Consider the following 12,928-nt stretch of genomic DNA (forward strand, 5'->3'; position numbering starts at 1 on the left):
GATGTGGCACCACTTACATATAAGGTGTATGTACATGTTCATTTTTTAAATATAACAAACCGTTTTCTCAATTTCTTGTTTATATTTATACTGTCAACAACAATAGCACATAAGACCTCAGTTTCATACCCTTACCAACACTTGCTAGAATCAGACATTTATCTTCTTTTTTCAATACTGTAAGTGTGACAGACAAATAACCTTTTAGGACACATATGAGACCATTATTTCCCTTGTATTAGGTAGACACATTTCCTTTTCTGAATGAAGATAGCCTATTTTCACCCACTGTTTAATTTTGAACATATGCCCATATATTTTCTTCTTGAATGACACTTAATAAATATGTTAAATTTTCATGAATGTGTAGACCTCTCTAGACTCTATTCATCAGTCAGTGTCAGACTTCATTACTAAGCTTTCCTTCACAGAAGGGCATTAGTAGTTCTTACCTATTTCTTCAGAAAGGGCTTGGTAATTTTGTTCTCTGGTAAGCCTCTTAATTCCCAATTGGTACACACAGATGTGAAAGTTGTACATTGAAAATGGCTGGTGAGAAACAGTGGGTTCATTTGCAATATGACGTTGGATGAGCTCTATGTTTACCCGGGGTCCACAGAAGAGGTGTGGGTCCTAGATCAATGAAGCTTGAAATATCCGGGAGACAAAATAGACACAACTGAGGCTGTCCTGGTTCAGGCACATCATGAGAAGGCAGGGTTCTTAGAAGAAGAAAATAGTGCTGGAAGGTATAGAAGGCAGCTGGAAGAAGAAGAAGACCAAAGTGACATGGCTTGACCCCACCAAGAGAGACCTAGGCATGAGTCTCCTTTGCCTGAGCAGGGCTGTTGAGGACAGAACAGTGTGGACATCACTCATCCATAGGGTCACCAGGAGCCAGAGCTGACCCAAGGGCATATAGCCCAACAATGCCACCAAAGTGTTACAGTTAGTCTGTCATGTTTATTAATTTTTTATAATTGTTCAGTTATAGTTATCCCAATTTTCCCCCTCTTGCTTTCTGCTGCCCTGCCCTGGCCTCCCTCAGTCAGTCCCCACCCTTTTGTCCTTGTCTGTGTGTCCTTTATACTTGTTTCTTGAGTAGACCTTTCCTCTCTTTCCCCTGTTATTCTATTCCCCCAACCCTCTGGCCCCTGTCAGTTTGTTCCTTATTTCCAAGTGTCTGGTTGTATTTTACTCATTTGTTTGTTTTGTTCATTAATAAAAGTTTGTTTACAATTGTGTTTTATTTGTAGATCAATTTTATAAAACAATATCTTTAAAATATTGAGTCATTTTTACAAGCATGTTATCACTATTGGAATTATTTATTTTAAGTATTTTAATTATATTTTGTAATCTCCATGTGTTATGAGTATCTATTGCTAGATCGATAATCTTGAAGGCTTGGTACATGAGAAACTTGAATTTTAAACATTTTCTACAGCGATGTAAGGACATACTAATAATTTTTGGATTAAATATCAGCCCAGAGAAAATGTAATACTAATTCTTATAATTTTTCATTTCACTTCTTTACATAGTTTATTCCTTCACTTTTTAAGTTTTCTTTGTGTTTTTTTTTCTTTGCTCTGCTGGGTATAGCCTCCAATGAATTTTTACCTAAAATGGGTGACATTGGACATCATTGTCCTTTACATGTTTTAAAATAAACACCACTAATCTTTTTCAATCTTAAATTGTGAGTGAAATTACTTATAAGCCTCCAATAAAATTTGTCTTTTATATTTAAATTTTTAAATTTATTTCTTATTTTATTTTATTTTTAGAGAGAGGGGTAGGGAAGGAGAAAGAGAGGGAGAGAAACAGCAATGTGTTGTTGCCTCTCACATGGTCCCCACTTAGGACCTGGCCCACAACCCAGGCTTGTGTCCTGACTGGGAATCAAACCACGACCCTTTGATTCACAGCCCACGCTCAATCCATTGAGGTACACCAATCAGGGCTATTTTTAAAATTTATTTAATTGTTGTTCAAGTACAGTTTTCTGTTTTTTACTCCCATCCCAGCCCCCACCTCACTTTTATTCCCCCCCCTTAGTTGTTGTCCATGTGTCCTTTATACTAGTTCCTCTAAACCCTTCTTCCCCTTTTCCTCTGAAATTCCCTCCCCTCTCCTGTCTGGTTACTATCCCCCTGTTCTTTATTTCAGTGTCTTTGGTTATATCTTACTTGCTTGTTTGTTTTGTTGTCTAGCTTTTTGTTAAAGGTGAGATCATATGGTATTTGTCTTTCACCACCTGGCTTATTTCACTCAGCATAATACTTTCCAGTTCCATCCAGGCTGTTGCAAAGGGTAGGAGCTCCTTCTTTCTTTCTGCTGCATAGAATTCCAGTGTGTATATGTACCATATTTTTTGGATCCATTCATTTACTGATGGGCACCTAGGTTGCTTCCATCCCTTGGCTATTGTAAATTGTGCTGCTATGAACACTGGGGTGCACAGGTCCTTTGACCATCATAATCAAAGGAACAAACAGTGGAGAGGTTGTGGAGAAAAGGAGACCCTAATCCACTGATGGTGGGATTGCAAACTGGTACAACCACTATGGAAAATAGTAAGGGATAAAAGGGGAGGGAGTTGGAGGAACAAGTATGAAGGACACAGGGATGAGAACTAAGGGGGGTGGAAATGTGAGGGAGGTGGGGAGCATGGGGCAGGGGTGTGGAGAGGGAGAAATAGACAAACAACTGTACTTGAAAAATAACTAAATAAAATAAATAAATAAAAAGAAAATAGTATGACATTTTCTAAAAAAACTAAAAATGGATCTGAATTATGACCCAGCAATTCCACTCCTAGGATTATATCCTAAGAACCCTGAAGCACCAATCCAAAATGCACCCCAATGTTTACAGAAATACATCTTTTACATGGCACCATTACTGACATAGAAAAAGATAGGCAAAGTATAATATTTGCAATAATAAATTTTTGGAAGACATTCAAGCAACTAGGTCATAAACTTTAACCACTAAACTGCAAAAGACCAAACAATAAAAATGAATGTTAAAGACAAATAACTGTACTTGAACAATAACTAAATTTTAAAAAAAGAAAGAAAAGTGAATGTTCACTATTTTATATTACTTGATAATTGACAAATTGTAATGCTCATTCTACCATTTTATTAGACAGGAAGTCCATTAAAAGTGAATAACTAATAAGCCTGGTTCTCAGAAATCTTTGGTGAGTATTTTTTAGCCTAAATTAAAAGAGAATATGAAGCAATAATTAATGAAGGGATAAGTACCATAAAAAAGATTATCTTGAAAGAAAGAGAGACTTGATGATTGTATAATGAAGATATGAGGATTCCTCCCCATATTAGTGCAGTGATTTTCAACCAGTAGGCCACAAGAATTACTGGCTTATTTTCCTTTATATTGTCAAATAAAAAAAGGAAAATGACAACAGCCAATACAACACTAGCTGTCCTAGTAAAAATGAATCAAAATTATATTTATTTTCCTCTCAGATCAGCAATAAATCTATTTTTTGGTGTGCCACAGAAGCTTAGTAATTACCTCATGTGTGCCACGTGGTGGAAAAGCTTGAAAATGGCTGTTTGAGTGTAACAAAGACCTTTGAAAATGGCAAATTCTTACTTTTTCTATTGGAGAAAATATAGAGCTCAGCCTCAGAATACTCCTTAAGTATGTTATTTCTTATTGAATCTCAAGAGAACTCAATAGACATTATAGCTATTGATTACCGAACATATTTTTCTTTCTCCAGTGTAAAAAAACCCATATGTCTACTTTAGGTAAATAAGTGATAAAATAAAGAACTTTATTTATCTATTGGTCTATTTATTTATTTATTGTTTTTTAGTTACAGTTTTCCTGCCTATCTCCCCATTGTCACCCCAAACTACCTTCCCACTCCCACAGTCAACCCCCCTGCAATTGTCTGTGCCCATGAGAACACTATTAATGTTCTGTTGCTTGCCCCTTCCTCTTTTTCCCCCCATTATCTTCTTCATCCCACCCTCTGGTCACTGTTCATTTATTCTTTAAAATAAAGAAATAAATTACTCGAGACTCTTATTTATGATATGTTACATGCACTTGCTTTATTAACTGGAATAAAATTACTAGAGTAGCCCTGGTTGGTGTAGCTCAGTGGATTGAGTGCAGAGGGTCACCAGTTTGATTCCCATTCAGGGCACAAGCCTGGGTCGCCAGCCAGGTCTCCAGTGGGGGCCACGTGAGAGGCAACCACACATTGATGTTCCTCTCTCTCTTTCTCCCTACCTTCCTCTCTCTCTAAAAATAAATAAATGAATAAATAATTTAAAAACATTTATTAGAGTAAAATATAAACATCCTGATGTCAATCTTTAAATAAGCGATTTACATACAAATATCCACAGTGTAAGAAGTGATGAATCATAAACCAAATAATTTTTCAAATGACAAAATCTTTGCCTTTAAATTTTAAAATATCATTTAAAATATAATTTACATTTTGAAATAAAACTTAAAATAAAAATAAAATAAATCTGTTCATTTACTTACCCAGAGATACTTATTAATTGCTTGTGATATGCCAGGCCCTATTTCATTAACTTGGTCAATAATTGCAAAAATTTCTGCTCTAAAATTTTATTAGATAATTTGAAAAGTGAAAAAAAGAAATAAGTAAGAAAATGACAAGTCATTACTAATGTGTCCTACTAATACAATTGAGTTGATTTTATAATTACGTTTCATTCTACATTTCTCATTGTGGCCTTTAAATTTTTTAAAAATTACAGGCTGGAAAACAAACTTAAAGCCTAATAAGCTCAAGACATGTGGAAATCTGAATGAACAAGAGAATGAGTATCTATGTCAGGTAAGCTGATTAACAAATATGTTTAATTCATTCAAAACTATGGTCTCTGATTCCATTTTACATAGAGATTCTTTCAGTAATAGTGGAGTAAGGGACATGTGAAAATACAGAACATACTTTATATATCATAAACTGTAATTTCCCTTTGATCCAATAGCATATGTATACCCATTCAAGAGACTATAATCATCAGAACACTAGAGTTTATTTCTTATGCACTTTCTGTGAATGCCAATATCAGTATACCTTGATTATGTATAGGATAATCAGAAGAAAAGTACAATAAGTAAATTAAGTATAAGTAAATAAATAGAAGAAATTTGCACAGATGTACTCAGGAGATATTTCTAATGGCATTCTGATGGAATCTTTATGTCAAATATTTGTATTGAATTAATTGGAGTAGCATTGTTTAATAAAATTATGTAGGTTTCAGGTGCAGTACTACAACATATCACCTGTCTATTGTAGTGTGTTCATCATCCCAAGTCAAGTCTTCTTCCATCACTGTTGATCCCTTCACCCTCTACAACTACCCCCTACCAAGCCCTTACCATCCCCAACCAATACCATTCATGATGTTACAGATCTTTCTTAAGAAGCACAAAATCTCCACCTGCTTTGATGCTTGGAAGATTGGACTTATGAAAAGATACAGAACATATGCATATATGTTTGGGCATATGCATGTGTGTATACATATATTACACATATTCTATACATACAATCTAAGACACTGATAAATGAAACTAGACAGGAAAAGTCGGTAGCTGGGAATTCCTAATTTCTGGAAGTTTTTTTTGCTTGTTTTTCTCAAAGATTTTATTTACTAGTTTTTAGAGAGAAGAGTAAGGATAAGGAGGAACAAAGAGAGGGAGAGAAACATCAACATGTGGTAGCCTCTTGGGAATCACCCATAGGGCAGCTGGCCCACAATTCAGCATGTGTCCCAACAGGGAATCAATCCAGTCACCACTGGGTTCCCAGGCCAGCATTCAATCCAATGAGCCACACCAGCCATGGCAAAGCTCCCTGTAAAAGTATGTGCTCAAGTCCATTCTCCTAATTAAGACTTTGTCCAATGGAAAGTCATTTATAGCTTGAAATACTTGCTTTCTTCATCTGCAAAGTGTGTAAACTAGTAATGCTTCCCTCAAAGACTGATGTACAAAATTAATTGAAAATTTAAGTGGAGAAGTATAACACAGAACTCAGTGCATTATGAGCTAACTCTGCAAATAGACTCTGAGCATTTGGACACCAAGTACGTTGTATTCAACCCTCTTTTATTGTGTAGTTAGGCTCACAAAGTCATGGTATCATTCCTTTCTAGCATAAGAATCACAGACAATACTTTCAACAAGCCAACACAATTCTTTAAGCCAAAAAAGACATTCAATTTCCTTATACATTGCTCTATTTGATCAGTATACCATTAACGAAAACACTGTACAATGAATTTAGTAAGTTCATCCTTCTTATTAATTTCACTCGAGAACAACGTTGCAATGAAATTTAAAGTGAGTCAAAGGAAGAAACTAACCTCCCATTGCTACCCCCAAACCACACATACCTGGAGAAAGGGAAAAATAATAATCCAGTAGTGAGTTATGACCCATTGGAAACAGGCCAAAAATACAAAGAGAGAGGCAATGCACATAGCCAATTAATTTTCTTTTACATCAGCAAATGACTTTAAGGTATACAGAGATCAGGAACAATTTCATGATGCAATGCTTGATTCCATGCACCTGCATATGACTATATTTTATTTTATTTTGAGACTGGGAGTTTCTGCCCTCAGAGGATTGGCTGCACCAATAAACCCTACAATCTGGTTTCCCTGGTTACTCAATTTTCTTCCAGGAAAACACAATAAAAAGGCAGCAACAGGTATTTATGCAGAAGGAGTCTCAGATTTTTACCAATAGGCACTTCAAATGTTCATGAATTTTATTTCACTTATAAAGTGAAATTTTATTAATTTTAATCTCCAACTGGGAACCACTTATAAAAAGAAAAACTAGTCTACATAAATAAGAAAATGGGAAAAAAGGTATGCAAAGTTTTGATGCTGTGCTTTCCTGTGCTGTACAGGTACATGATGTTAATTTCATAGTGTCCTATGTATCAGGAATGTTTATTTGGTTCATGTTTCAACAACATAAAATAACTCTCTAAGATATGATATATGGCACAATATGATTATTTGAAATGGTCACTATTTTTGCTTCTTGGGGTACATGAGGAACGTCTGGGAGACAGTGCAAGGAATATGAAGTTGAACAATAAACACCATGGTCTTGAGAAATATACAATGGATCTGTGTTAAATTTCATACCTTTCAGAGTCGGGGAAAGACTACAGCAGGAATACGTGCATCATTTGCATCTTGGATGTAAGCTGGTGGAGAACAAAAATATTGCATTTGCAGAAAAGTAAGTGGAGTGTGGGGACTGACACCAGTACTTTGAGGGGCCTTCAACCAGGTTGTATAAGGTCAAGTGCATCATAAATTCAAAGGCTTCTCCATGCATACCCCAATTCTCCTCTATCTTCAATCATTCTATATCCTATGATACATTAACGGAGGCAGTTGTTTTTCCCATGTGTTAATAACCTCATTGACATTCCATTATTTTTGTAACTTTTAGAGAGGAAAATATCTACACAACTCTATGAATTGAAGTAAACTCTATTTGTAATACATGACCAGAACAAATTACACTTTGGTGACTGAGTTCATCCTGCTGGGATTGGCAGACACACTGGAGCTACAGGTTTTCCTCTTCTTGCTCTTTTCTGTGATTTACACACTGACAGTTTGGGGGAATTTGGGGATGATCCTCTTAATCAGGAGTGATTCCCGACTTCACACACCCATGTATTTCTTCCTGGCTAACCTGTCCTTTGTGGACATGTGTTATTCCTCCACCATCACCCCAAAGATGCTGGTGGATTTATTGTCAGAGAAGAAAACCATCTCCTTTGCTGGCTGCTTTCTGCAGATGTACTTCTTCATTGCCTTGGGCACAACTGAATGCCTCCTCTTTGGGCTGATGGCCTATGACCGTTATGTGGCCATATGCAACCCTCTGCTTTACCCCATGGTCATGTCCAGGACAGTTTGCCTGAAAATGTCAGCAGGGGCTTTCACAGCGGGACTGCTGAACTCCATGGTGAACACAAGCTATGTGAGCAGGCTGCCATTCTGTGGTTCCAATGTCATCCACCACTTCTTCTGTGACAGCCCTCCACTCTTTAAGCTCTCATGCTCTGACACACACTTGAATGAAAGCATTGTTTCCACTTTTGCTGGAGTGAATATAGTTGGGAATCTGCTGATCATCCTTGGATCCTACTCCTACATTCTCTTCTCCATCTTTCGTATGCATTCTGGGGAGGGGCGACACAAAGCTTTCTCAACCTGTGCCTCTCACCTGGCAGCTGTAACTCTATTCTACTCCACCACCATCTATACTTATCTGAGACCTACTTCCAGCTACTCCCTGGGTCAGGACGAAGTGGCTTCTGTCTTCTACACAGTGGTGATACCCATGATAAATCCTCTGATCTACAGCTTCCGGAATAAGGATGTAAAGAAAGCTTTATGGGATGTAATTACAAGGAAAAGGACCTCTTCATTCCTGTGATTGTTCTGTTAATTTTCTAAACCTTTCAGACTATTTAATGCATTTCCTAAGCTGATTCAAAGCTACAGTACTTTACTAGAGGATTTTTAAGTAATCACATTGTATAATAGTAAGTATATGTATATGTATAAAAGAAAAATTACCTTAAATTTACCCAACTGTAAGATTATATAATTACCAAACTTATATATGACCATGCCCCTTACCCAAACCAGTCTGTATCTTCAGTGCTTCCCCCAAATGTGATCTGTTTGTAGTAATATCTTGCCTTGGAAAAGAAAACTCTAGACATATAGCAACAAAAGTCAAAATCTGATACAAAACTAGCCATTGGCAGTACTTGTAGTTATTGATATATTTTTCTCCAATGCATTATTATTCACCATTTATGATTTGCCAATATTGTTATATGTCACATATATCAGACTTAATTTGAAAACTATTGAGACTTAATGATTGTATTGATTGAAATTTTATAGTGCTTTTCTTTAGTTAGAGTCTTAGAATATTTGTTAAGCCCTCTACTGGGAATGTCAAAGTTTTTTGCCTTTTTGGTACACTATCTCAATAGTTGTTTCTTTTTCTAATTCTTTTAGTGTTTCATTTTACTTGAATGATTAAGATTAACACATTCCTTAAAAAAGCAAATATCAATCAATGTTCTGTTTTATTCAATTTTTGAGAAATTTACTTATTAAAATTAGTGAAAATTTGAAATGTATGCCTTTGAAGTACATTCTGGTCAATATTTTCTTCAGTGACTAAACATGACCAAAGAGAGAGTAAGTTAAAGCCTGTGAATGTCACAAAGTTTGAACAGTCAGGCAACATATGAAAGAAGTGTAAAGCTCTCTATTCAAGAATTGCATTGACACAAGTAAATACCTCATAAACTATGATGTTGTTAGTAGCAGGAGTCCTGCATCAAACATCTGGGTGAGCCGGCACTGTGCAGGAAAGGGTCATGTCACTCAGCCTGGTTGGCCCAACTTTGAATATTCTTAGGTCTTCAGGACTGGACCTTGACTGGCATCCAAGAGGAAACCTCTGAAACCTTGGCTAGTCCTGTCTGATAAGAGCATCTTTGTATCCTGGGCCCACACTGAACAGTATATGCTAACAGTGAGAGTCATAGTGAATGCCTGTTTTTGTACATCTGCAGCTTTGGGCTATGCTGCCTCAATTGGAAATCAGGCTGGGGCAGCTGGAGACTAGGTAACCATGGACATTGATGTGAGCCCCCCATGTCTATGTACTGACCCTCAGTGAAACACTGGACACTAGAACTTGGTGAAACATTTCTGGTTGGTGACACTTCATCTGAGCTGTCACACAGCATGGCTGGAGTTTAAAGTGCTGCCTGTGTGATTCTGCTGTGAGGTGACATGTGGAAGCTCAGGCCTGGTTTCTCCTGGACACAGCCGTGCATACTTTTTCCTGGGCTACTTTAATCTGGCTCTTTAGCTGTAATAAACCATAAGCATAAATACAATGTAAACATACTTCTGACTTTTGTGTGTCCAATCGATCATCGAACCTGATGGTGGTCTTGGGAAACTCAGAATCAAGCACTAAATTCAAAAACTTTTCTCAAGTTCTGTCTTTTTGTCTCTTTACGTCTTCATTATTATATTATGTAAAATATACAATTTCAGTTTATTCTAAAATAAAATGAATTTGTAAATTAGAGAACAAAGCAAATGAGAACTTGTAAACTCTCCTCCCCCTGTAGAGAAAACACTCAAAGCCTGGCATTGCCATAATGGAAGCCTCAGAGACCCCTCCCATTACCCTTCTCCCTTCACAGTGACAACCACATTCAGTGGTTCTCATGATTCCCTAGTTTTACTTGTAAAAATGAATTCAGCTCTATTCCTATAACTGTACTTTTAGAAAACCTGTTTTTATATTATCCATGTAATATCATACAGTGTGCTTCTCTCTTGCTTGTTTTCTTCCTTCAGTATTGTTTCTGACATTCTACCGTGTTCGTGTGTATTCCTGCACCATTTAATTTCACACTTGCATGGTATTCTTTCTCTTCAGTACATCTGGTTAAATTGTCCTTTCCCTTCTCTTGTGACCAGTGGCGGTAGGAATGTTGACTTACATGTTACTCACTGCACAGGTAGAGGATTCATACAGGTATAACTCTGGATGTGGCACCACTTACATATAAGGTGTATGTACATGTTCATTTTTAAAATATAACAAACCGTTTTCTCAATTTCTTGTTTATATTTATGCTGTCAACAACAATAGCAAATGAGACCTCAGTTTCATACCCTTTCCAACACTTTCTAGACTCAGACATTTATCTTCTTTTTGCAATACTGTAAGTGTGACAGATAAATAACCTTTTAGGACACATATGAGACCATTATTTCCCTTGTATTAGGTAGACACATTTCCTTTTCTGAATGAAGATAGCTCATTTTCCCCCACTCTTTAATTTTGAACATATGCCCTGTGGTTCTGGAATGATACTAAAAATATGTTAAATTTTCATGAATGTGTAGACCTCTCTAAACTCTATTCATGAGTCAGTGTCAGACTTGCTTCATTACTAAGCTTTCCTTCACAGAAGGGCATTAGTAACTCTTGCCTATTTCTTCAGAAAGGGCTTGGTAATTTTGCTCTCTGGTAAGCCTCTTAACTCCCAATTGGTACACAGGATGTGAAAGTTGTACGTTGAAAAAGGCTGGTGAGAAAAAGTGGGTTCATTTGCAATATGACATTGGAGGAAAGCTCTATGTTTACCCTGGGTCCACAGAAGAGGTGTGGGTCCTGGATCAATAAAGCCTGAAATATCCAGGAGACAAAATAGACACAACTGAGTCCCTCCTGGTGTAGGCACATCATGGGAGGGCAGGGTTCTTAGAAGAAGAAAATAGTGCTGGAAGATGTAGAAGGCAGTTGGAAAAGAAGAAGACCAGAGTTACATGGTTGGAGCCCACCAAGGGAGCCCTAGGCATGCGTCTTCTTTTACTGAGCAGGGCTGTTGAAGACAGAACAGTGTGGACACCACTCATCCATAGGGTAACCAGGAGTCAGAGCTGACCCATGGGCATATAGCCCAACAATTCCACAAAAGTGTTACAGTTACTCTGTCATTTTTATTTATTTTTAAAGTTCTTCAGTTATAGTTATCCCAATTTTCCCCCTCTTACTTTCTGCTGCCCTGCCCTGGCCTCCCTCAGTAGTCCCCATCCTTTTGTCCTCGTCTGTGTGTCCTTTATACATGTTGCTTGAGTAGACCTTTCCTCTCTTTCCCCTGTTGTTCTATTCCCCCCCAACCCCCTGGCCCCTGTCAGTTTGTTCCTTATTTCCAAGTGTCTGGTTGTATTTTACTCATTTGTTTGTTTTGTTCATTAATAAAAGTTTGTTTATAATTGTGTTTTATTTGTAGATCAGGTTTGAAGAACAGTATTTTTAAAATATTGAGTCATCTTTACAAGCATGTTATCACTATTAGAATTATTTATTTTAAATATTTTAATTATATTTTGTAATCTCCATATGTTATGAGTATCTATTGCTAGATTGATTTTCCTGAAGGCCTGGTACATCAGAAACTTGAATTATAAACATTTTCTACAGTGATGTAAACAACTACAACTGACTTTTGGACTAAATATCAGTCCTCCATTTCACAGCCCAAGCAAACTATGTTACTAATTCTTATAATTTTTCATTTCACTTCTTTCCATAGTTTATTCCTTCTACTTTGAAAGTTTTCTTTGCTTTTTGTTTTTTCTTTGCTCTGCTGGCTACAGTCTCCAATGAATTGTTACCTAAAATGGGTGAATTAGACATCATTGTCCTTTACATGTTTTAAACTAAATAGCACTAAACTTTTTCAGTGTTAAATTGTGAGTGAAATTACTTTTAAGCCTCCAAATGAAATGTGTCTTTTACCTGGCTCCATTACTGACATAGAGGAAGATAGGGAAAATATATAATTTGCAATAATAAAGTTTTAGAAGGCATTCAAGCAACTTCATCATAAACTTAAATCATTAAACTGAAGAAGACCAAACATAAAAAATGAATATTCACTATTCTTTATTTTACTTGATAATCGACAAATTGTAATGCAAGTAAGTCTACCATTTTCTTAGACAGAAACTCCACTGATAGTGAATACCCAATAATTCTGGTTATCAAAAATCATTGGCAAATTTTTAGCCTAAATGAAAAAAGAACATGGAGAAATAATTAATGAAGTGATAAGTACATTAAATAATGATTATCTTGAAAGAGAGACTTGGTGATTGTCTGATGAAGATATGAGAATTCCTCCCCATTATACTGCCATGATTTTCAACCAGTGGGCCACAAGAATTTTAAAACATGTGGCATCTGACTATTGAGTCAGGGACACTGGCTTAATTTCCTTCATATGTTAAATAAA

General features: G+C 36.4%; 1 protein-coding gene across 1 annotated transcript; it reads left to right on the forward strand.

Moving 5' to 3' along the window:
- Positions 1-7,569: 7,569 nt before the first annotated feature.
- On the forward strand, positions 7,570-8,514 carry LOC119054078 (olfactory receptor 5F1-like). The gene has a single exon (XM_037151908.2). It carries the CDS (start codon positions 7,570-7,572, stop codon positions 8,512-8,514), a length of 945 nt encoding a protein of 314 aa, XP_037007803.2.
- The last annotated feature ends 4,414 nt before the right edge of the window (positions 8,515-12,928 follow it).

The sequence above is a fragment of the Artibeus jamaicensis genome, unplaced genomic scaffold (assembly GCF_021234435.1).
Source record: "Artibeus jamaicensis isolate MK-2021 breed Jamaican fruit bat unplaced genomic scaffold, CSHL_Jam_final scaffold_614, whole genome shotgun sequence".
Lineage (NCBI taxonomy): Eukaryota > Metazoa > Chordata > Mammalia > Chiroptera > Phyllostomidae > Artibeus > Artibeus jamaicensis.

Bases quoted from the DNA above. Each gene is read 5' to 3' on its own strand.
- LOC119054078 (XM_037151908.2), top strand. From the start codon at position 7,570: ATGACCAGAACAAATTACACTTTGGTGACTGAGTTCATCCTGCTGGGA.